This window comes from Ascaphus truei, chromosome 4 (assembly GCF_040206685.1).
Source record: "Ascaphus truei isolate aAscTru1 chromosome 4, aAscTru1.hap1, whole genome shotgun sequence".
NCBI classification, from domain to species: Eukaryota; Metazoa; Chordata; class Amphibia; order Anura; family Ascaphidae; genus Ascaphus; species Ascaphus truei.
The window spans coordinates 385,690,606-385,716,487 of record NC_134486.1 but is presented as its reverse complement, the minus strand read 5'-3'; the positions used below and the strand labels follow the sequence as shown (position 1 = coordinate 385,716,487).

The 25,882-nt window shown below is 44.3% G+C and overlaps 1 protein-coding gene across 1 annotated transcript in view; it reads left to right on the top strand.

The window, feature by feature from the left end:
* Positions 1-25,882, top strand: part of OPN5 (opsin 5) — a 95,278-nt gene that overhangs the window by 60,506 nt on the left and 8,890 nt on the right. Inside the window, exons 3-4 of the mRNA XM_075598493.1 lie at positions 11,452-11,571; positions 21,632-21,802. Of these exons, the coding sequence (XP_075454608.1) occupies positions 11,452-11,571; positions 21,632-21,802 (291 nt within the window). The remainder of the gene's footprint in view (positions 1-11,451; positions 11,572-21,631; positions 21,803-25,882) is intronic.

Below are 25,882 nucleotides of genomic sequence, written 5' to 3'. Positions count from 1 at the left end.
CTGTAGTGCAAGGTAGCGTCCGGCGAGACGCCCTGGTCAGGTTGCCCTTAGCGAGGGACACCTGGTGATATGTGTTGATGTTGTATTCATTCTATGCATAGTAGTAAAGGTATTAGTCATTATCAATTCTGTTGTACGTGGTTATTGATTGTCCTGCGAGGAACCAATCCCCCTCTGGTGGGAGCCATCGCAGGTGGAGGCGCTGCACCTATTGTAAGTGATTGTCCATAGTATTGTATTGCCCCAGGTTCCCCGTGGCGGAAGCTCAGCCCTCCTGGTTACAAACAGGTACAGCACCACACTGATAAGTAGTCAGATGCACCTACCCACCTCAATCTCACTTAGGGTGGGGGTAAGAGGGCTACATATATTTAAAAAAAAAAACGTAGGGGCCAGTTAGAATTTGTAGGAGCCAAAGTTTTGTTAAGTGGCAAGGGGTAAGGCCGCCCCCCCTCCCCGTCCCCTGCTGCTCAACATTTAGCTTTAGTAACAGACACAGATCAGTCACATGCTCACAGTAACTCTAAGCTCCTCCCACTGACCCTGACCTCAAGGAGAAACTGGGCGAGTCCTGCAACTCTCCCCTGTCCCCCTCGCCAAGCCCTGACGTGCCTCTGCTTCCAGCTCACACTAAACGGGACTGCTCTCCCAGACCTGTCAGTGACCTCCATTCATGGCACCCACTCTTCACTTCTCCGGCCTCCCCTCACAAATGCCACACTACCTGTCACTGCACACAGTACGCCCAATCCGATTTTGTGAAGCAGTGGCAAGTGAAGCAGGATAGGGTGCGCTGTGTTCAGCTGCAGTGGTGATTGACAGCGCCATAGACACAAAATGTAGGTGCCTGAGCAAGCATTTGTAGGTGCCTGAGCAAGAAATTTCCATCCCTGAAATAAACCAACATGGAATAGGTGAATAAAAATAAACTATACCACATTAAAGTACATATTAAAAAATGTCCAACCTTTTTTTGAACAAATCTATTGTATCTGCCATCACAGTCTTCATAGGAAAGGCATTCCACATTTTTACTGCCTTACTGTAAAGAACCCCTTTCTTTGTTGCTGGTGAAATCTCCTTTCCTCCAACCTTAAGGGATGGCCCAGAGTCCTTTGTACTGTTCTTGGGATGAAAAGTTCTTTTGAAAGCTCCTTGTACTATTCCCAAATATATTTGTATATAGTTATCATATCCCCTATTAGACGCCTCTTTTCTAATGTAAATAAATCTAATTTTGCTAGCCTCTCCTCATAAATTAGATTGCCCATTCCCTTTAATAGTTTGGTGGCTCTTCTCTGCATTCTCTTTAGTTCCGTCTCTCTTGTTCCATAATGTCATTTCTAAGGAGTGGTCACCAAAATTGTACTCCATATTCAAGGTGTGGTCAGAGATAGACTACAGTGCATTTCTGTATGATTTTATTTGCTATTCTGGAAATTGACCACTTCCGTTTTATGGTTTATTTTTACACTTATGTAGGATGGTGACATTTAAGGTTACATGTTGAAAACTTTATTTAGCTTTACTAAAACATTTTCGGGCTTTTAAAATATATATATATTTTAAACAAACTACGAGAAAGAGACCCCAAAGTCATGGTGCCTGGGGGCCCCAAAGGGTCTTAATCCACCACTGATACAGCTCTACTTAGCAACATGTATTTGAGCTGTAGTGAAGTACTCAACCTTGTAGCCACAGCCTGCAAATACATACAAACAAACCAATAGCAAACATATTGGTTTAAAAAACATGTACTCCTGTATATTTTTATTTTGTTTGTTGCTTGTAAAGGTATCTCACCGCGATGAGGAAAGAATCCACCAGCATTTCCAGATCTACAGTAAATCGAGGCTAGATTTGATAGCACTGTGTTTACAGCGATTGCCATTTTCCACACTGTCACAGGAGACCAGGTTTATCAACACCTTTTTATACCGGGATCATTGATTGAGCAAAGCAAGGAGGTAAAAGAAATTGTATTTTTTTTTCAGGAAAAGACATACACATAATGTAATACAATTTGCACTGTTAACACACTTACTGGGAACAGGGCTGAAGAATAAACTTGTCCTTTAAATAAATGAAATTCACAAAAAATACCTCTGTAGGAGCCCTTTCCAATGACCTGGAGGTACTCACGTCCTGTAACTGATTTCGGCATGAAATGCCAGCCCCGACCGCTACGTTCTCAAAAGTGGGAAAAATTTCTCACTCAAAATCTTTGAAGCTGGCTTGCGTCTATTCAGCACAGATCATCATTGAATTAGCCAATCACCGATTTGCCGGTATTGTAAAGCCGGGTGGGCAACTTTTATAATTCTTCAAAGGGGCATGCGCCAAACTGGCACCGCTGCCTCTTTGCATACTGAAGCCCACCCGCTGGCCAGGCTCCACAGAGTCTGGGCTCTGGCAAATGGTGGACGGATAGCCCTGTGTTAGCCCAGGATGCGGATACTCAAGCAGAACTGCAGTACCCCTCCCATTCTAACACTTTGGCATCCCTGAGGCTTTCAAGTCCGAACTCCGCACAGACCCATAGGCACCAAGCTTGGTAGCCAGCTGATCCCTCGGAATCCTTGACTTGGAAATCCCACAATTCATTCACAGGTTATCAGCATATATACTTATTAAACATAAATCTTTAATAAAATATACTGTGACCTGTATCCTTATTCTGGTGTCAGGGATTGAGTGAGGGGATATACTGCCAACACTCACTAGCCCCATTCTTGGCACACTCTAAAAATAACTTTTAATCTTTTTACACACAAGCAATCACTCTCCGCCTTATCATATAGCTGGGCATCCCCTGAACCCCTATACAAAGTTCAGGGTACCTGGGCATGTACCTAGACACCCTTCCTTATATAAGGGAGCCGTCTGTATACTAGGGACCCCCTGTATGTTTGCAGGTATACACTAACCCCTTCATGCCCGTTTACCTTGTCTGGAAGATACTGCAGCAGGGATCTTGGCGGTGAGTCGCAAGAACGTTTTCAGGGTCAGAGTCTGCCCGGAGTAATGTGCTTGGCTGCATATGAGAATCTCACTCAATTCCCGATCCAACTTTTGGGGTATCCCATAACTCTGGAACCCCGATACATAGACACATTCTGTGAAGACTTTCTCCGGCAAACCCACCCTGAAACTTACAGCCTAGAAATCTCTTGGTCCCAGCACCCCAAGAAAGGCAAAACACAGAAAAATCTTTAATGTCGCATAATTTGCACACAGTCACAGTAAAGTATTTCTGACATCTAGGTCCAAGAGCTGACACTCTAGGACCTTAGCACATGGAACAGGGGTAACCAAGTGGGCTTAACCTTTATTAGTGAGCCTGGTTAACCCCTTCACCGTCACACACACAAAAATTGTCACTTTTTCATCAAAATAAAAAAAAAGTACATAATACTTTTATACTAAACTGTTTGTTGAGGTTGAAAAAAGGAAGTAAATACATACTTGTGGAACAATGTTAACCTGAGGCCAGTTTTCTGTCTTCAGTTGTGTAATACTCAGTTGCACAAATAAAGACACTAATCGATTCCTCTGTAAGGATGTGCAGTGTGTATTTGCTGCATTAATTAGCTCTGAAAGGTTTGTGCTCTGAGAACACTCAATGCTATTTATATTATTAGAGATACAGTTCTACTTCCTACGTGTAGCTACATAACAAACTAGGAAACAACCATTTATTGGTTGAAACATTGTTGCATAGCCCAGTTACACCGTATTCTTTTATTTATATATGTAACCCCTCCTTGCCCGGCTCCCACTAAGGAGGGTTCGAACGAAGTTCGTGGAATAGATTGGTGCAGGGTGTTAGTGCTTAGACTCTCATACCTTTTTCTCGGCGAAGGCGTCCGAGCTGGCTGGTTTTGTAAGCTGATGTACAGTAAGAAGGGCGCCAGGGGACTTTATTTGACAAGACAGACTTCATACATTCTTCTTCCCCAAGAGCTTCTGCAGCACAGCTCCCCTGTGTGGTGTCACTATCCTACCCTTGTAACTGTTTTGCTTATTTTGGAGTTTTTGAAGCAAAGAGTTTCTTTTATATGGACAGTTTGCCACTGACATCTTGTGCTGTTTTCCAACTCTCAGTACTACTATCTCCGTGCTGGGGATGTCTCTGCCACTGAGACCTCAAGTGCGGTCTCGATCCTTCATGCTACAGTATGCTACATGTGGTGGGAGAGCTCAAGTCCTTGGTCCCTACCCTAACAAATCCTATTTAACGCTTCTGCAATGGACAGTCATTGGCGTAGCTAAGGGGCGTAGCTACATATTTGCACCATTTGTTCACAGACTTTACAATTAGCTGCATCTTAGTATGATGATAAAGGCACAGATACCCAACAAGCTCTGAGAAACCCCAAACATTACCACATAATTTATATATGTATTTAAGTGTCAAAAGGAGTGCTAGCATGATGGCAAGAATCTTCCTGGTGGAAACTCTCAATCCCATTCACTTGGTGGGTAACTCAGTCTTTTAGATATCCAGCAACAGTTTCCAGTAGTGGGGGAGTTTGGGTCCACAGTCTGTGCATCAACTTTCTTAAAACAATGTCGTTTTGGAATTTTCTGAACTAAAACATTGTCACCTCTTTTGGCTGCCATATATAACGGATCCGCACCTTAGTTTACTGCTTACCTTGCCTTACAGACCTGTGCAGTCCTGGAACACTTCCCCTGATATTTACTGCAGCCTGGATTCACTCACTAAAGCAATACTGTCACACGCCCCTTCTGCTATTGGTTCACTGACCTTTAAATACAGCCTTCCCACAATGCTTCCCTGCCGAGCATAATCCTTCCTGGATGTTACACGTGTTTTGCCACAAGCCCTAGGCTTGGCTCCGTTGTGTACTAACCTCTCTAGTTCTATTCCCTAGTTCCTGAGGCCTGCTGCTAGTCTTCATGCAGGGGCCTGTGTTTTCTGAGTATCCTGAGGCCAGCTACTACTCTCTACGTAGAGACCTGCTTTCATGAGGCCTGCTGCTAGTTTCACACAGAGGCCTGTTCCTGTCTCCTGTGCTGAAGCGGAGTACTCTTCAGTGTTGACTTCAGCTCCCTGTTTCCTGAGGCCTGTGTACTTCCATAGCAGAGGCCTATCTACTGGTTCCTGAGGCCTGCTGCTAGTTTCACGCAGAGGCCTGTTCCTGACTCCTGTGCTGAAGCGGAGGACTCTCCAGTGTGTGCTTCAGCTCCCTGTTTCCTGAGGCCTGTTGTCCTTCCATAACAGAGGCCTATCTACCGGTTCCTGGGGCCTGCTGCTCTCTCTCCATTGCAGATGCCGTGTCCTGGTTCCTGTGCTGAAGCGGAGCACCTCCAGTGTATACTTCAGCTCCCTGTTTACTGAGGCCTGCTGCCCTTCCCTTAGCAGAGGCCGGTTTACGAGTCCTGAGGTCTGTAGCTCTCTCTCGCCTTGCACAGGACCGCTCTGGACTCTTGCGCTGAAGCACTGGTTTACCAGTGCTGCCAGGCGGTGTGCCCACTCCGGTCTGCCTATCCCTTCCTGTGACCAGTACCATGGGCCGTGGTCGCCGCACGCACAGAACCCGCTCCCGCCCTGCAGCTATTACGCTGAAGCGGGACCTTGTTGACTCCCTGTTGCCGAAACTCCGCTTGGATTACGTTTACCCTGAAGTCTCCAATCCTGACCCTGGCTCGTCCACTGATGATGCTGCCTTCTCCAGTCCCGACCCTGCTATGTACGACTACGAACTGCGCAATCCGGATCAGCCTGCGCGGTCTAAGGTCGGTGCTTATACAACCCCACCTCAGCCACGCGGTCCGACCCTGGTTTGTGGCGAGCACAACCGTGACACCGTACTGCTAGCGTCATCTCTTCACAGCATCCTATTTTTGAAAGGAGCCCCATTTTAACTACACAGTTTATCCATGCTTGACTGTTACTAGCAACCATTTTGCCACATTTTTTTTTCTTATGTTGCCGTACCACATGTTTCTGGGAGGGGTGACATTTTGTTTGGGTGGGAATTCATGTAGCCACCCTTAGTCATCTACCATTTTAACTTCCTTTTTGACAAAAACACATATTGAATTACTGTCCATATAAAAGAAACTCTTTGCTCCAAAAACTCCAATATGAGCAAAACACAAAACATCCTCACTTATAATTGTCCAGCCCCACGATGGGCGCCAAATGTAACCCTCCCTGTCCAGTTCCATAGAGAGGTTAAATTTGCGTAGTGGTGTATTGAACATCAGAATTTATTTACCTTGTCTTAGGGTGCTGTTTGTGATTGGCTGGCCAATGGAAAAGATGGGTGCCAGGAGTTTTTATAGCACAACTTCAATTTCTATTTATATTCCCGGGCTTGAGAACACTGCAGTCCCAGTACATGTAGATTGACATACTGTAGGTGCACTTCCTTTTCATGCATACTCCTATCACTCTTGATATGGTCTTCCCTGGGTGCCCACTCTTAACACACATGGGAGGTACATTTACTTGTTGCTTACTGACTTCATGTTGTTGACCGGACCTCCCTGCTTAGCAATATCCTTAATGTCCCTTTTACTGTGGGAATCCAACTGATTTGAATAAGCGCCAAATCTCCTACAAAATTGACAGATGTAAATTTCAACATATAAATAATAAATATGAAGTGTAACCCAAAAAAATACTTCTCAACCTTCCGGGAAATTTGCAAAGATTTCCTACAGATGCAGTCTTGGTTCGGGGTGGGAAGGGAGCGATGAGATCAGGAACACATCATAGAAATAAAGAAAAATAAAAACAATAATTGTGCAGTATATCAATACAATCGGAGCTTAGTGGATGTCTTGGCTCTATAGGATTTCCTACTTACAACAGATGAAAAATAAGCTGGCAGTGGTCTGACTCAGTCAGGATATGAAGAGGTTAAATTTCACATGTAATGGTATATTCTGGCTCAGGAAACACTCAGAACACGAATCTTGTAGATATCATGTTGCTCAAATCCAGGTGAGATGGGATATATGTGGAATATATAAACAAAACGGACCAATGGTCTAGATTGCAAGGAACTTTTATCGCACAGAAATGGAATAAGAGATGTACTTACAATGTACTTATTGTAAGTACATCTCTTATTCCATTTCTGTGCGATAAAAGTTCCTTGCAATCTAGACCATTGGTCCGTTTTGTTTATATATTCCACATATATCCCATCTCACCTGGATTTGAGCAACATGACATCTACAAGGTTCGTGTTCTGAGTGTTTCCTGAGCCAGAATATACCATTACATGTGTAACGGTGTTTCTGACCCGGCCTGACCCACCCAATCTCACATTGGCCCCTGTGGTCTAACCGGTCCCCATTACAGTGTGGTAGTGTCTGGTGGTGCACCTGTTGGCAACAGGACTCCTGAGTCTCCCGCATGATGGTGTATGGGGAGGACCCGTCCAGACAGGCAGCTGAGGTAGTGTGCTGAGTCTCACCTAGTTCCAGTGCAGCGCCTCCACCTCATCAGGGTCCCTGCGTCCGCATGGGGATGGTCCTGGTGAGGAACTCCTCGGTGGTGCAACCTCCTGTGTAATCATTTGACTCTCACACACAGGGGTTTCTCTGATCAGCTCCATCTTTATTGTCACGGTGGGCATAGCTGCCCTCCACAATGGGGTGTATTTAGCCGATCATCTCGCCCGTGCTCCCCTTTGATAGGTATGTCACCTAAATCAGGGATTCACTATTCCCGCAGGAATCACTGCCCTGTGCCAGGTCCCTGGACACAGTCTCCCATGGAGTTACTATAACATAACTGACACTCTAGCAGAACTTGAACTACTCCTCTTAGCCGAACTCCTTCCTCAACTCAGACTTCAGGTAGAACTCACTTTAGAACACAGTGCTGTGCCTTATGTAACTTCTGAGGCTGACACACCTCTGACATCACTAACCATGGACTCAGAGCATGTGACCAGTCCCATCCATACACAGGGCACCCCACCAAGGTGTGAGGGAAAACCTCCATGATTACTGCTGGCATGCCCACACTTACCAGGCCTTACTGCTAGCAGGAGAGATGACTGTAGGCATTTTACATGACCGCTACACATGTGAAATTTAACCTCTTCATATCCTGACTGAGTCAGACCACTGCCAGCTTATTTTTCATCTGTTGTAAGTAGGAAATCCTATAGAGCCTTTTACTGTGGGCCCATTCTGATATCCTGGCCTATTCTGGAAAACGTTACGGTTGCTTTCCAACCCTTACTTGGGAACCCTCAGGGGTTCTGAATACTGTGGGTGGGAATCTACATATACAGTACGACTGGTCCCCAGACATCCCTGAGGAATTGCCGTTACTGGGACCTGCTCTTCTCTCTAAGGCTGAGTCCATGGCCAGCGCTTATCCGCTGACCCGTGCTGAGGCGCGCTATTGCTTGTCAGTGAGCCCCTGCAGCCGCAATGAGAGCGGCTTTAGCAGGCGCTCGCGCACGCTTCCGCAGGCGTGCGGAGGCATCGCTCTTAATTTTTTTTAGTTTCAGCGCTCACAGGAGCGCAGGGCCGGTCACGTGAGCGGTTCGCCCAATGAGGGCTCCGTGATGTCACTGACCCGCCCCCCCCGACACGCCCCCGGACAGCACGCAAACTAAGGCCAGGGAAAGCACCCGCTTTCCCTCAGCCTCAGCGCGCCTCCGCACGGCTGAAGTCACCATGGACTCAGCCTTATTGCCATGCTTTTGGATCCTATCTGAAGGGCACTGACCCTATCTGAAACACAATAAAAGGGGGGCCTAATCTATGCTATTCTCTGGGGAACATCTTCCCCCGCTTTACTCTGTGAAGCCTCTTTCTTCCATGCTGGAACTCCACCCTCCAGAATCCTCTGCTCCTCTCCTGACACAGTACTGCTGTGTTACCACGGGGTAGAGTTTAACATCTACTCTCACTGTTAACTCCTTGTTTACTTTAGTAACCAACACCAGGAGGGAGGTTACATTTCTATGTTGGTATATCTTTATTTATATAGTGCCATCCATGTACATAGCAGAAATACACATGACATAATAATATAACACATAATGGGAGTAAGCACTTTAAACATAATAGTATTAGGAAAATATTATACTTACACAACTCTCTCTTCTTTGAAACGTCTGGTCTGAGTGCTACTTAGTGGAGGGTATTGATGGTTTATTTTCTGGATTTAGCTATTCATAGCTTCAACTACACATCAGTCCTAATTAGTGCACAATGAAGCAGTGTGGGCCTTTTTTCATGAATGAATGTTTGATTATATCGGTAAATACTATTGAAGCTTACATTTCAACTTTTATAAAGTGTGTGTACTGAGTGCATTGACAAATGAGTCTCTATCCCGTTTTTTTTATATTTCCTGTGTGTTTACTCTTGTGCTTACACCCTTCCCAGATAATTTAGGCTGAAGCAAGAATTTCTTGTTGTTTTGAGACTTTAAAAAAAAAAAAAAATTAATAGTTTAACACTTGGGGATTAGATACTGCAGCTAAAGATAACACTATTTGCAGAAGACCAGAATGGTAAGAACAATCTTGTGCTGTGTGAATGGAATAATGATGATGTTAATCACATTAACTCATATCATTCACATTTCTTAAAACCTATTCAGTAATGAGTCACAGGAAAAATACATGACTGTCTTGTGATCTGCAAGTGCGTTAATACATATAACAGAGGTCTATACAAATGTAAAGCATGACAACATAGCATTTCCTACAAGTGTGGGAACAATGGAGGAACTACAGTATATAGGGGATAGATTTCTTACCAGGGGAACTCTTCAAATTTGAACAGCAACAAAGTAGGAAAGACATAGAGACCCACAAATTAAAATTAAAGGTATAATTATGGAAGTACTGTATCTTCAGTGAAATGTGGTTTGAATCTTAACAAAATATTACAGCAGACCCGGAAGGATATTCTATATTCCACCAAGGGATTGAATATACTATATATTATATGTTTTCCAAAGCGTTGAAAATATTATACATGTAATTAAGTTTTTTTTTTTTCTCCTTTTTCTGTCTTATCATTTGATAGTGTTTAGCTTGTTGTTTTTGTATTGTATTAAAGTGCTGTTATTCATGTCTACACTAATATAAAGGTATCGTACGTGTGTTTATAAATGTCTGTAAAATATGAGTAACATGCTGCCCTTTTATTTTCTGTACCCCTTCCCCCACCTTTTTTCATAGAAAATTAAAATAAAGAACAACTTTAAAAAAACAACAAAAAAACGTAGTTCTCGTATTCATAAACACAATTTCTACGGTTTAATATTTAATATTCTCTTGTTTTCTTTGTCTGACATTTAAATAATATAGGTACAGTATTTACATACAGATGTAAATACAGAGCTGCCTCAAAGTTGCAGCCTCTGTGTGGCACCTGAAAGCTGTACATTTTGAGGCCCGGGAGGAGTAAAGCAGTGTTAATTGTTCTGAGCCTGAGAGTCTGTAATAGCTGCATAGAGGTGTCCCCGAGAGAAGCTGTCTCTCTCTGTGTCTCTCTGAGCAGCTCTTACAGCGATCCAATGTTTTATTATTTTTCTACACTTTTTTTGAGGCCTCGGGTCTTCAGAGGTGAACGATAGCTGCTACGACTGGGGTTTAAAGCTTGGGGGGTGCATCGGGGAGGCGGTAAAAGGAGGAATGGGCAAATGGGGAGGCCGAACTGGGTTGAAGAAGCTCTGGGCATGGGGTAGAGGAGGGGGGCGATTAAAGCAGGTAATGCCTTTGGGGAAGAGGGATATAGGGAGATAATACACCTAGGGAGGAGGGGTATAGGGAGGTAATGGGTCTGGGTGAGCAAGGAGCATAGTACGTTGAGGCACCGTGGCCTTACCTGCGGCCTGTGGATGAGCCCGCTGGAGCCCTGCAAAAATGGAGGCCTGGGCCAGAGGAACGCGGTTGATGAGTGGGAAAGCCCTAGAGGCACATAAAACAGAGGCCCAGGCTGTATGAGCGACAGACGGAGAAGGGGAGGGCTCTACAGTCCCGCGGATAGGTCCCCTGGAGGCCCACAGAAGGGGCCCAGGCCTAAAGAGACAGCAGCCAGGCATAGGGGCGGGCATAAACATGATTGAATTTTTCTTTAAAACTGATTTCTGTGAAATGTTTGGCACAGAACATCTAGTTGTAATCAATAACAAGTAATCTTTCTGTTCAGTGTTTTTCCCTGAGGCTATATTTTGTCGGAACATTCTATATTGATCAAGTAAGCATCGAATTGCATACTGCACAGTACTAATATTTGTATTTATCACAGTTGTGTTGTGCAGCAAATATATTGTGATTCACTGGTAGTAAAATGTTAAAGGTCAGCTTTTTCACATTAACAGCTAAAATATTTGTTTTGTAGGGCGATCTATTTTAGGCACTTTCTTTGACTTCTTAGAGATTGTTTTTTTTTTTTTTTTTAATTTGCATTTCATTGTCATTTGTTTTACAGGTATTCTTTCAACTTTGGGAAATGGCTATGTCATTGTTTTATCATTCAAAAGAAAAAAGAAACTGAGACCAGCTGAGATAATGACCGTCAATTTAGCAATATGTGACCTGGGGATTTCAGGTAATGCCCTTCATGTTTTTAAATGCAAATGTTGTTTTACCCAAAAAATATTGTGTTAAGTAAAAAAGACAAAAATCAAGTCGAGTGGTTAAAATCTGATTTTAAATATATTTTCTGCATTGTTTTTGTACTTTAGCTACTTTAAAATCACACATATGCACTGGCCCCTATTTAATATATTGTGAAACCACATTCGTAGTAGGGATGATGCATGCACACTATATAAGAGGTTAGTAGGTGGGGTACTTAGCTGCCGGTGCGTGACATTCAGGGTGCTCCTTAAGTCCCAGTAGTTGTCACCGTTGGAAGAAGAAGCCAGCACACGGACTTAAGCAAAATGCTTTATTGTCCCAAGTGATCCGACATTTTGGCCGTGCAGTGCAGCATTTTACAAGGTAAGGTCTTTTGTAAAGGCCCCCATTACCCCATGTGTCAAGGTACTGTAAGGTCCTTACCTTGTAAAATGCTGCACTGCCGAAACGTCGGATCACTTGGGATAATAAAGCATCTTGCTTAAGTCCGTGTGCTGGCTTCTTCCAACGGTGAAACCACATTCCCTTCTTCAGGACTATTTTAGGTCCCTTCATCTGCAATCTCCCTGAGCAAGGAATGTATTGAAATGACTTCCTTAATAAATAATGATTACACCATATTGAATAGAGGAACTTGTCTGGATAACACTATCCACATTCCATCTCGTTGTTAAACATTTTAACAGACTCTGACTGTTAAATTACTATTAAGGTGATAGAGCAACAAGGAAGATTAAAGAAGCAAAACATCTTATTTGTTGTTGTTTTTTTTAAATATAAATCAGTTCTATAGTATTAGATAAGTGACTGTGTTTTTTTTTTATTCAACTCATAATTACATTTTGAATGAGTTTTAATATTTTGAGCATCCTTTGATTCCTATAGCAGGCTTTGGTCACCTCTCCAGCAGTGCAAGATATTTGCAACACTTTCCTGTTTGTGATCATTTGTTGCAAATGTTCTGAGCAGTTTGAGCTGCAAACTGTAACAATAGATAACGTTACCTTAGTAATATAAGGATACATTGTAGCTGCAGAGTTACACCGACTGAAGGATTGACTGAAACTGAAAGGCGGCCATTATGTTAGGCACACAATCCGGATTGATACAGATTTATAACAGGAGCACCAAACTACTGCCACCGTAGGGTTGTCCTATAGTGCGCGTGCTTACTGCGCCGTGCACGCGGCAGTTTTAGTTGGCTGAGGTTAGTCAGCCTTTCTATAATGGTGCCGCGCGGGCGCACGACAGGGAGCGTGGAACCGGCCGACAGGGGGAAGATGAGTAAAATAAAGAATTTGTGCCGCTACCGCCGCTGAAATGTGTGTATGTATGTGTGTGTGTGTGTATGTATGTATGTGTGTGTATATGTACAATGTTAATAAACAATTTATTAATGTATTTATTTATTTTAAAACTTATTTAGCACACGCACACGCACACATACACACATACACACATACACACATACACACATACACACATACACACATACATACACACAATACCTCCCTCGCTCACAGCATACACACACAAAGCGTGCGGCACGTGCATGCGCGTTCGCACAGGCACGCGCAGGGCCGCACACACTATAGAACGGCCCTTGGGTAAGAATGTAGAATTAATTATACATTGTCACATGCTTTACATATTCAAATCATTTAAGAAAAACGCAATACGGGCACTGAAAACTGCACCAGGGAACCGTGCTGTATTAAAAACACAGCCCCCACCCCACATGCCATGCCCTATTCCCCCTGTGTGTCATCCCCAGCCCCACAAACATCTGTCACCCTCTTCCCCACAACCCCATACATGTCACCCACTGCTTTCCCCCTTGTGTGTCACCCACTGCTTCCCCACCCCCATGTGCCCCCCTCTCCCATGTGTTACCCCCTTTCAAAGAGTGAGACCAGGGGCAGCCAGGGGAGGAGAGCCTTGTCACCTGGGCCAGTGCAGTCAGGTTGTACTCAGTGTATAGTGCTGTCTCAGACGTTACTGTACATTGACCCTGAGTATAATATGACTGCACTATACGTACACTGACACAGAGTATATCCTGACTGCATTGAAGTCAAGTAATACTTAGTGTCAGTGGTTAGTGCAGGTTATATTCTGTGTCAGGTTATCCTCTGAGACTACACTATACAGTGCCACAGAGTATAACCTGACTGTTTTGGTGCAATGCCAGGTAACCTTTGCAGCAAGCCGTGCTTAGCGCAGCACTAATCTGCTCCGGTAGCAGTGCCTTGCACAGGGCTTTAGTCACACCCTACCATCAAGTTGACAAGTGCTAACCCGGGCAAAATCCTGGATACACCTGTTTTTTTCAGTAATTATCTATCTTACATGTTCACGAGCAGGAAATGTGCCAAATCTCATTACAAACAAGAAAAGTTTCTATCATAAAAGGCACAGCTATTAACACTTCATTGTATTCTCCAAATGCACAGAACTGTTTCAGATTTATCAAAGATTATTTGCATTTTAACATGCCGCTAGAGCAGGGTGCACAACTTTTTCTGGGGTGGGTGGACGTGCGGCGCTTACAGAGGCCTCACGTTCTTCCCCAATGCATTTAAAGTAAAGGCCTCTGTAACTCCGTTACCTGGTCTCCGGTGGCTTCTGGTCACGTGTCGCCATGGCAACGCAGCGTCAAATGACGTTGTGATGTCAGCGAGCAGGTAAGGGGTTGGAGGGAGGATGACTGTGAGCAGGGGGTGAGAGCAGGCAGGGGGGCACTGATGGAAATGTTTACGCACACCTGCACTAGACATGTGCTTATTAATGCGGTTTGCACCAAAGCAAATAACATACTATTTATCAGTGTATTATGCTCTAAAATAGTAAGCATTATTTTTTACTCGTATTATGTCAATGAGATAATAAAGACGTAAATCAAAGTCATCACAGATTCGTTTCCACTAAAGTATTATGGTTAACTTTGGGAAATACCGCAATTATTTTACTCCCAAGCATTGCTTAGTTAAAGGGTGCTCAACTCCAGTCCTCGAGCCCCCCAACAGGTCAGGTTTTCAAAATATCCCTGATTCAGCACAGGTGGCTCAGTCCCTGCTTCAGCACAGGTGACTCAATAAGAGCCTTTGACTGAGCCTCTGATTGAGCCACCTGAACTGAAGCTGGGATATCCTGAAAACCTCACCTGTTGGGGGTCTTGAGGACTGGTGTTGAGCCCCCCCTGGGTTACTTGACAGACTTGCACAGGTCCAGTAGATATATTAGTTCTGACTTATTTGTTTCAAGTTGCAAGACCACCCAAGGAATCAAAACATTATGAACAATTCATCCATAGCAATAATCCCAAAATCCATAAAATACAAAACTGCCCCCAGCTTCACACTTTAAAATCACTATATTTGCACATTACTTGCAAAACCACATACACACCAATTAAAAAAATAAATAAAAAAATAACAGTACTCCATAATTTTATGTCCTCCTTATAATAAAGATTTATACTGGACAAGGGGGAACATCAAATAGTTCTCCCCTGTTAATCATATTCTCATGAACTGATTTACTGAAGTTATTTCTGCATACAAATGATTGTAGCTAAGTGAATATAGACTTAATGCATGTTCCTGGTTTGGCTAACATTATGTTATTTTCACTGATTTAATGCTGCTTTAAAAAATGCTGGTAATGCTTTTTGGAATACTTACAGTCTAAATTACGTTTGCCACATGGTGCACCTGCATGTTTTCTACTGTCTGTTCACTATTTGCTGTACACACAGATACCCAACAAGCTCTGAGAAACCCCTACCATTACCACATTATATATATATATATATATATATATATATATATATATATATATATATATATATATATATATATATATATATATACGTATATAAGTGTGAAAAGGAGTGCTAGTGGGCATGGCTAAATGTATACAACAACAAACAAACAAGGGTGGCCAAAGCTACTTCCAATGTGACAAAAATACACAGTGCAATACCTATATATTCTCTTGAAAAAATGGTCATTTAGTTTAACCCTTTGGCCAAAGCGTCTTAAGCCTGCTGCCACTTTCAAGGCATGACCATAGTTAGTACCTGCAATGGGGTCCTAGGGGTTGAGACTATTACTCTCTGATCCCATTGAGTACTATTTACATCATTTTGGACTCTGGTGACTGTTTTGAAAGACTATTTGAGCACTGGATCAGCTGTACATCGGCTGTGATTTCATCTTGGCCATAGCTGTATGATGTGAAGCAAGATTTCTGACGACATCATTCCTCTGCAGTTCCAGGTCGCATCGAGTGGTAACAGCTACATTGTAGCATTCTGTGCCTGTTTACCTTCTATTTGATGTACGCAGAACCTTAAAACCTCTATTTTATAAACACTGGTTTTTTATTAATTCACGATGAGCGTTGTGCACTGGGTTTTGTTTTGTTGTCTCTAGTTACCCAGGGTCTTGGGCTACCCTCTGTACAGCAGCAGACGCTCTCATACTGATTGGTAACATAGGTTTATCAATATTATCACTTATTTATCACTCATTTGGGTAATTTGGTGTTAATTTGTAATCACTGTTATGCACATTTTTTAGTTCATTTTTATTTGCGCACTTGTTTTTTATTGTTATTTGTTAACCCCCCCTTGAACCTGCAATCAAGAATCACCTGCTCCTGCAATTAGACTGCAGCTTGCTTCTTGCTGCCTCCTATGCAGCTCTGCCTCATTGGCTGCCTGTTCTATTTAACTCCTTCCCCTCCCCCAGGAAGTTGCTGAACATAGACATTCTCAATTAACTGTGCTTGCCACAGCATCTCTGTTTGGCCTGCTTTGGCCTTCTTGCCATTGCTCCTAGTCTCTGGCAGACTCTGCCACGCTGAAGCAGTTGCACTGAAGCCCTCAGTGTTTCTGTCCTGTCTGCAGTTCCTGTTCCCGGTGACCTTCCAGTGGCCTCCACCACTCTCAGCTGTACCCGGCTAGGGGGTACTGTTCTGTGCTGAAGTGCTGGATCCTCTGTGCTACTGGCAGATGCTGCCACGCTGAAGCGGTTACACTGAAGCACCCGGTGTTTCTTGTCCTGTCTGCAGTTCCTGTTCCCGGTGACCTTCCAGTGGCCTCCACCACTCTCAGCTGTACCTGGCTAGGGGGTGCTGTTCTGTGCTGAAGCACTGGATCCCCAGTTCCTGTTTCCTGCTCTCTGCGCTGAAGCGGCGCAGTTCCGGTTCCTGCCCTATACGCTGAAGTGGCGTAGTTCCAGTGTCCGGCTCTCTACACTGAAACAGTAGCTCCAGTTCCTGCTCTCTACGCTGAAGCGACCATGGAATTTGCAACCTGGATCCGGCTTTGTGATCTAAGGTCGGTGTATATCTATCCCCACCTCAGCCCCGTGGTCCGGTCCAGGTTTGTGGTGAGCATAACCGTTACACCGCTGATCCAGCGATGCTTCTGTGGTGGGTCCTCCTCCGTGTGGGTGGTATCCAGCTGGAGTGTCCCACTTACAGACAGTCTTGGTATCTTGCCAAGTGATCTGAGCCCTGATCACTCTCCACAGGCTCTGCAGCGATGTAGCTGTGTCCCTGCTTCTAACCAGCTAAAGGGGCTGTGTCCCTACCTAAGGGGCCAGTCCCTGTAGCTGCCGCAATGCTAATAGGAGATTTGGGGCCTATTGGGGGGTCTATGGCTTAGTACAGGGTCCACAGACGCCCTGCACATACACCCTCCCCTACTTGTGTCCCAGCACCGACTCACTCACAAGCCCTTAGCGCGCCAAACCTCTCTCCTAGCTGCCCATGATCCTGGCAGCCCTATTGACCTTTTGCGCCCATATGACTCCTTGCCCCTATGCTTTGTGGGGGCTGCAGTCCCCGCAGAGCCGCTTTCCTAGTGCCGCAGTGTGCGCCTAGCTTACTGCGCATGCGCAACTATACAATCGCCTCCGCGTCTCTTACTGCGCATGCGCGACCCTTCGCGATGCGCATGCACCACCAACATGGTGGCCCCATGAAGAGGGAGCCATCGGCGAACCTGTCGCCCACCACCCACACCCCCCACAGCAGCGGAGGTAACAGATGGGAAACAGGGAACCGGAGAGCCAGAGGGGGACCTGGCTACATTTATAAAATGTTTAACCACAAAGTAACACAGTGCATTGAGCTACCTCTCATTTTCAAGTATGTCCTGGGCAAAGAATTACAGTATGACAATACATGGTTACATTAAAATGAACAGTGGTAATACTGTAACTTCAATTTACAGACATTTCATGGACAGTTAGAGATAATATGATTATGGGCGTTTGTAACCGTTACTGACAAAGTTAAAATGGTGTAAGAAGTGATCGTATAGGCCTGCAATGTTTTGTGCTAGAAAAGCCCTGTCCCAAGGAGCTTACAATCTATAAGGAAGGAATATAGAGTACAGGAGGATGAGACGGTTGGTGTGTTTTGGATTGTTACAGAGCAGCTGTAACATTAACAAGCAGTAGCGAATGGCAGCAAATAGTTAACACTCTTTGTCTGCGGACTTTGGGGTGACGCAGATATAGGCTGAAGGGGTTTCGAATTAATTCAGCTGTGCTATGAAAGTCCAGCCCATGTAATGTAATGGGCATTTATTTGTCGGGAAACACTCCGGGGGGGGGGGGGGGGCTGACAAAACACATAGCAAGAAATTGCAGGTGTTAACCCTTGGCACGCTGGTTCTGTGCAGAGGGGAGCAGCTCTTGGGGAACCCTTTCAGACGCCTGCCTTTGGAATGACGCAGATGTAGACAGAAGTGGCACCTCCTACAGGTGGCTCAGGAAGCAGGCGGTCCCTGCGGTTTAAATGAATGGGGTTTCGCTTCCGGAGACGCCCTGCATCACAGCGATTTAAATTAGGAAAGGGGGACATTTTAAGACGCCATTACTGATTGTCCTTTTTTGGGACATGAAAATCCCCGGGCCTAAAGGAATCGGCTGCTCCGGGCCGGATTTAAATCCACCCCAAAAATCTCTAGCGCTATAGCCGTATACCACTTAAAAACCACTTACATCCTCCTGTTTAATGTGCAGGCCCCTCCTTGATGTTTAGTTCTGACTTTTCCAACACACGCATGCTGCATTCCTCCACTCGCTCCTCTGAACGCCTCTGGAGGAAATCTCATATGCTCACAGACTTCCTTCACTACAAATTTAGGCTGTCCTGTTTCAACTCTGCCCTCTCTCAGGCTAAACAAACCTACTTTTCATCACTAATCAACACGCACAAGTCTAACCCACGCCGACTCTTTTCTGTCTTTGACTCTCTACTCAGACCACCCTCGGCTGCCTCCTCTTCTTCCTCCATCTCACCTCAGGACTTTGCTGACTTTTTTAAGGAAAAGGTGGAATCCATACGTCAGAACATCCCATCTGTTGCCTCCTCCCATCCCAATCCGCTTGCCAACTCTCTTCCTGCCTTTCTTGACTCTTTTTCTGCTATCTCGGAGGAGGATGTGTCACTGCTGATCTCCTCTTCTCCCTCTACCACATGCCCTCTTGATCCCATTCCTTCCCATCTCCTAAAACCTTGTGCTCCTTCTATAATCCCTATGCTCACACAGATCTTTAACTCTTCCCTCTACTCTGGTACTTTTCCATCCTCCTTCAAGCATGCAACCGTTATACCACATGCTCAAAAACAGCAAGCTTGACCCTACCTGTTCTTCTAACTATCGACCTGTCTCCCTCCTGCCTTTTGCCTCCAAACTCCTTGAACATCTTGTATTCTCTCGATTGCTACACTTTCTCAACACCTATTCTCTTCTAGACCCTCTACAATCTGGCTTCCGCACTGCTCACACTACTGAAACAGCCCTCACTAAAATAACCGACGACATCCATGCTTCCAAAGACAGGTCATTACACTCTGCTCATATTACTCGACCTCTCCGCAGCATTTGACACCGTGGACCACCCTCTTCTCCTCAACATTCTCCATACTTTTGGTATTCGGAACTAAGCTCTATCCTGGATCTCCTCTTACCTCTCCCATCGTACTTTCAGTGTCTCTTTTGCTAACACCTCCTCCATCGATCTCTTTGTGGGGGTACCCCAGGGCTCTGTCCTGGGACCCCTTCTCTTTTCTCTTTACACACTCTCTCTAGGCGACCTAATCACATCTTTTGGGTTTAAATATCCGCTCTATGCTGACGACACACAAATTTACTTTTCAACCCCTGACCTTACACCTGCTATACAGACCAAAGTTTCTGAATGTCTCTCTGGAATATCATCCTGGATGGCCATCTGCCGACTGAAACTTAACATGGCAAAAACAGAGCTCCTTATAATTCCTCCTAAACTTGGCCCTACTACCTCCTTCCACATCACTGTTGGAAATACGATCATTCACCCAGTAGCCCAAGCACGCTGCCTAGGGGTCACACTCGATTCCTCTCTCTCATTCTCCTCTCACATTCAAAACGTTTCTAAAACTTGTTGCTTTTTCCTCCGCAATATCACAAAGATACGCCCTTTCCTCTGTTACTCGACTGCTAAAACTCTGACTCAGGCCCTCATTCTCTCCCGTCTCGATTACTTCAACCTCCTGCTGTCCGGCCTCCCTGCCTCTCACCTGTCTCCTCTAGAATCTATCCAAAACGCTGCTGCCAGAATCACTCTACTCTTTCCTAAATCTGTCTCAACATCTCCCCTCCTGAAATCACTCTCCTGGCTTCCAATCAAATCCCGCATCTCACACTCAATTCTCCTCCTCACTTTTAAAGCTTTACACTCTTCTGCCCCTCCTTACATCTCAGCCCTAATTTCTCGCTATGCATCATCCCGACTCTTGCGTTCTTCTCAAGGATGTCTTCTTTCTACCCCCTTTGTATCTAAAGCCCTCTCCCGCCTTAAACCTTTTTTACTTTCTGCCCCGCACCTCTGGAATGCCCTTCCCCTCAATACCCGACTAGCACCCTCTCTATCCACCTTTAAGACCCAACTTAAGGCCTCGGGCATGGTCAGCGCTTAGGCGCTGACCCGTGCTGAGGCGCGCTGGTGCTTACCAGTGAGCCCCTGCAGCCGCAATGAGAGCGGCTTTAGTAGGGGCTCGCCTACGCTTCCACAAGCGTGCAGAAGCTTAGGTCTTATCCGAATTTGAGATTTCGCGCTCATGGGAGTGCAGGGCCGGTCACGTGAGCGGTTCACCCAATGAGGGCGAACCAGCTCTGTGACGTCACTGGCTCCCCCCCGATACGCCCACAGATGACGCGCTAACCAAGGCCAGGGAAAGCACCCGCTTTCCCTCAGCCTTAGCGCGCCTCCGTACGGCTGCTGCAACCCTGGACGCAGCCTTAGACACATTTGCTTAAAGAAGCATATGAATAGCACTGTGGATCAGCCTGGACACATGATACATAAAGCTTGGCCCCCTGCAGACGCACTTACTACAATTCCCTCCTACTGTCTCTATACGTTCCCCTACCTACCAATTAGATTGTAAGCTCCTCGGAGCAGGGACTCCTCTTCCTTAATGTTACTCTTACAGTGTGTCTGAAGCACTTATTCCCATGACCTGTTATTTATATTATTTATTATTTATATGATTACAACATGTATTACTACTGTGAAGCGCTATGTATATTTATGGCGCTATATAAATAAAGACATACAATACAATACAATACTTTCTGGGTTTTTTTTGTGTTATCGTTTCAAACAACTGAAAACTCATGTGCATCATCCACAAAATGTACAGCTCAACCCCCTTATAACGCTGAGCTTGGGGTCCAAAGAATCACATCGCGTTATAAGCGGATCGCGTTAGAAATAATGTACAATTGTATGCATTGTACAATCAAGTATTTAAGACACCAATAATCGTGTTGTAAAGTATTCATAAATACGAAAATTGGGAGCCACGCTTGCATCGCGTTATAAGCGGATTCGCGTTGTAACTGATAGCGTTATAACGGGGTTGAGCTGTACTTCTTTCATACCATGTGATCTGCCATTAATTATACATTTTGAAGGAGATACAATCACTTACTTGTACTAATGTGTTTTATTCTGTTTAAGTTATAGGAAAGCCTTTTAGTATCGTGTCCAGCTTCAACCACCGCTGGGTTTTTGGATGGAGTGGCTGCCACTGGTATGGGTGGGCTGGATTCTTTTTTGGCTGTGGAAGCCTCATTACAATGACTGTCGTCAGCTTGGACAGGTACCTGAAAATCTGCCACTTACGATATGGTAAGTAAGACTTCTTTTCAAATATGTTTACTGTATTTAATCCTTTGACATCTACTGTATGTTTGTATGTATGTCTTTATTTATATAGCGCCATTAATGTACTTAGTGCTTCACAGCAGTAATACATGTGACAATCATATAAATAACAAATAACACATAATGGGAAGAAATCCTTCGGACATAAAAGTAACATTTAAGAAAAGGAGTCCCTGCCCCGGAGAGCTTACAATCTAATTGGTAGGTAGGAAGGATGTACAGAGACAGGAGGGTGTTATGGTAAGTGTGTCTACAAGGGGCCAAGGTTTATGTATGAGGTGTAAAGTATCAGCCACAGAGCTACTCATATGCTTCCTTAAGCAGGTGTGTTTTAAGGTGGGTCTTAAAAGTGTATAGAGAGGGTGCTAGTCAGATATTGAGGGGAAGGGCATCCAGAGGTTTGGGGCAGTCAGTGAGAAAGGTTTAAGGCGGGAGAGGGCTTTAGATACAAAAGGGCATAGAGAGAAGACATCCTTGAGCAGAACACCAGAGCCGGGATGGTGTATAGCGACAAATTTGGGCTGAGATGTAAGAAGGATCAGAAGAGTGTAAAGCTTTAAAAGTGAGGAGGAGAATTGAGTGTGAGATGCAGGATTTGATAGGAAGCCAGGGGAGTGATTTCAGCAGGGGAGACGCTGAGACAGATTTAGGAAAGAGTAGAGTGATTCTGGCAGCAGCGTTTAGGATATATTGTAGGGGAGACAGATAAGCGTCAGGAAGGCCGGACAGCACGGTAAAGAAACAGGAAATACAGACAACATAATCATGTTCAGTTGTAATGAGCATGTGCGACTAATACCAGGTCTACTGATGTACTTTATATTTCCAAAAGTAAACAGAATACAGCAGATCGGTGCTCGCACCAAAACTGTAAGCCTGACCTAGTCTATGGTTCAGATGTTGTAAATTTGGGAAGTGACATGATACAGATGGTTCATTTATGATGTCATGAAATGAGCCGTGCAGAAAGTGAAAGTCAGAGTTACGGATTACAACATCCAAAAGTCGCAAGAATATTAATATACTAATGTCATTGCTAAAAAAAAATGATGTCCCGATCACTAGTATGCCATCCCTTTCCAAATCTCTCTATGCTGGGTAATGAACTGTCAATTTCCCAGCTGAAGTGAAAGTGCCTTAGAAGCAGCGTGCGTTGTTGTAATCAATGCAGCTGCTATTTCATGTCTAATGGACCCTTAAGAGGATTAACATTGTGCAGATGACTCATATGGCAGCGTCTCATGAAGTTCATCCTATATAAGGGAATCTCGTGCAATAGATGAAATTACTTATACTGGAAACCTCTAGTGCTGGTGCCTGCGGTACTTAGACACGATAACACATTTTCCTTAATGTTTAAAAATGAAAGAGGCCCTTCAGAAAACAGATGCCCACGTGCATCAATAGGCCTGTTAGATACAACTGTACAAAGGCACTCATGGACACTTTTCAAGCAAAAACAGCATTACTATATTTATTGAAATGAACTATTTAAATAAATAATATCTGTTTGTTTGAAAGTTTCCCATGATCAGTGCCCTTTGGACCTCCATGGTAGCAACTTGCAAACCCTAACATTTCCCACCTCCTTTAGTGGCAGATATGGGGGTGCATCGTACAGTATACAGCAGCATGGGGCCAATGGGGAACCATGGATAATATAATTATTACCACTAGCATATGGTTTACGTATATGAAGTTCCACACTGTGGCATTCTTAACGAGCATAAATCAGCAAGCATTTGAGGTGACGTCCTCATGAAGAAGTTTGTGCTAACATGCTACACTATTCAAATGTAGGAAGCTATTTAGTGAATATTCTCATAATCAATTTACATACTTAAGTGTCTATTACGGCCTCGCGACAGCAAAACTCAAGCAATGAATTTGTTCATGCGGTGCAATTTAGCTGAAATTTGAATATCTCTTATGCATCATTGACAGTAATTTCATCTTAACTACTTATAATTTGTCACAAAAATGCAGAATATCATTTGTGTCAATTACACTGCTGACGATTAGCACTGAATCACTACGAAGTGATTCTGCTCAGACAATTTCCTTCTCGAAGTCACGGGGGACAAATCAACACAGAAATGCTCCTTTTCAGTGTAGCTACTCCAACATCTTGTTTGCATTTCCTTCACAATTCTACATGAAGGACTTTCTGCCACTCATTGGTTGCCTTGTCCCATCTAGCTGCAGCTGTGCGGGTCCGGCCTTCCAGCCGTACATCATTGCATTACGTATACTGTACTCTTACCAGGACTCTACATTTCTGCAGTAAAGTGTGTCATTTTTACCATTCCCGTTTTAAGCTTTTTGACACCTTAAAGGAACAATTCGTGCCCTTTTTTTTTTTAAAGTTATTATTTTTAACATACTGTAGGTTTGAAGCAGGGGATCTCCGAAGCTGAACCCTATTATTTTCAGCTTCAGAAACCTGCTACTTCCCGCGATACTAACCTCTGTAGGGGGAGCCTGTATCTCCTGCAGGTTTAAAGTTCCTGCGTCACGTGGGCCAATAGGAAGCTGCAGTGGATGACATCACAGCTTCTTATTGGCCAGCTGGGTGCAAGATCTTTGAAATTCCGCCATTACATGAACCCTTCTAGCCAAGTGGCTACCAGCACCCCAAACACAGGTCTGTATCTCCGGAAGCAGGGGGTCAAAGGAGCTGAAATTAATGTAGTTCAGCTCCGGAGACGACCTGCTTTAATCCTACATTCAAAATAAAAAATTGCATGTTTGGATTGCCTCATTAAGGCGCCACAAGTCACATTTCTGCCTACTCCCTTGAATAGGTCGTAAGATATCCTATGACTTAGAACAGCTCAGTAAAGATGACTAAATTCTTATAAAACTTTCAGTACTTGTAAGACTTTATATATCCTTGGTCAGGAGTGTAGCAGCCATAAAAGTAAAAAATATACCAGCTTACAATATCATCAGTATTGAACTCTATATACCATGTGTAAGTGTATGTATGCTATCAGGTACATCCTACGTTCTCAGTCTCATGTGTTTATGTGGTACAATAAATTGTTTCAACTGTTGGTGTTTCTACACATCTTTCGTTAACTCTGTAACCACCACTAACATTCTAGCCACATTTAGCATTGCCACATTTAAGTTTTTATGATAGGGGATGTTGAAATGTAGTAGGAAATTTTTATTTAAAGCCATACATTTCCGATATATTTTAGTGACAAACACACAGTTTCTCTCCCACATTCTCTCTCCTTCCCCATCTTTCTCTCCCCCTTCATCTATTCATTTCATCCCTCCTCCTAACCCCCATCATTCTCTCTTCCTCCATTTCTTTCCCCCTTCTTCCTCCATTTATTTCTTCTCCCCTCCATCTCTCTGCCCACATCCATCTCTCAGCCCCCCTGCATCTCTCAGCCCCCCTCCTCCATCCATCCACGTCCATCCCTCAGCCCCCCTGCATCTCTCAGCCCCCTCCTCCATCCATACATCCACGTCCATCTCTCAGCACCCTTCCATCTCTCAGCCCCCCTGCATCTCTCAGCCCCCCTCCTCCATCCATCCACGTCCATCTATCAGCCCCCCTGCATCTCTCAGCCCCCCTCATAAATCTTCCCCCGCCATCTCTCATCCCCGGCATTTCTCAGCTTCCTCCATCTCTCACCCCCACTGCATCTCTCAGCACCGGATTGATCCAGAAGTGATGCAACAATAACGTGTACAGTAGATATTAGGGAGGCTGCCTAACCTGGTAATTATATAGTAACAGAACAATGTTCCATAATCGGTGCTGCTAAAACATGATTTACACATTTGAATTAGTATTAATACTGAAATTGGTCTGAAGGAATAAACTTGCTTGTAGAGAAAATCCTAATTACAGTATGGTGTGTGGGGGTTAATAACCATATGCAGGAATGTTGCTCACCATGAAAGAGAGTCTTTGGGGCATGTTGCTACCACTTCAATAAAAATGTTTTTAGTTCATTTTTTTTGTAGCCCCTTCACTTTTTGCTGCTGCTGTGCTTTGTTTTTCTTCAACCTTGTAACCTGGTA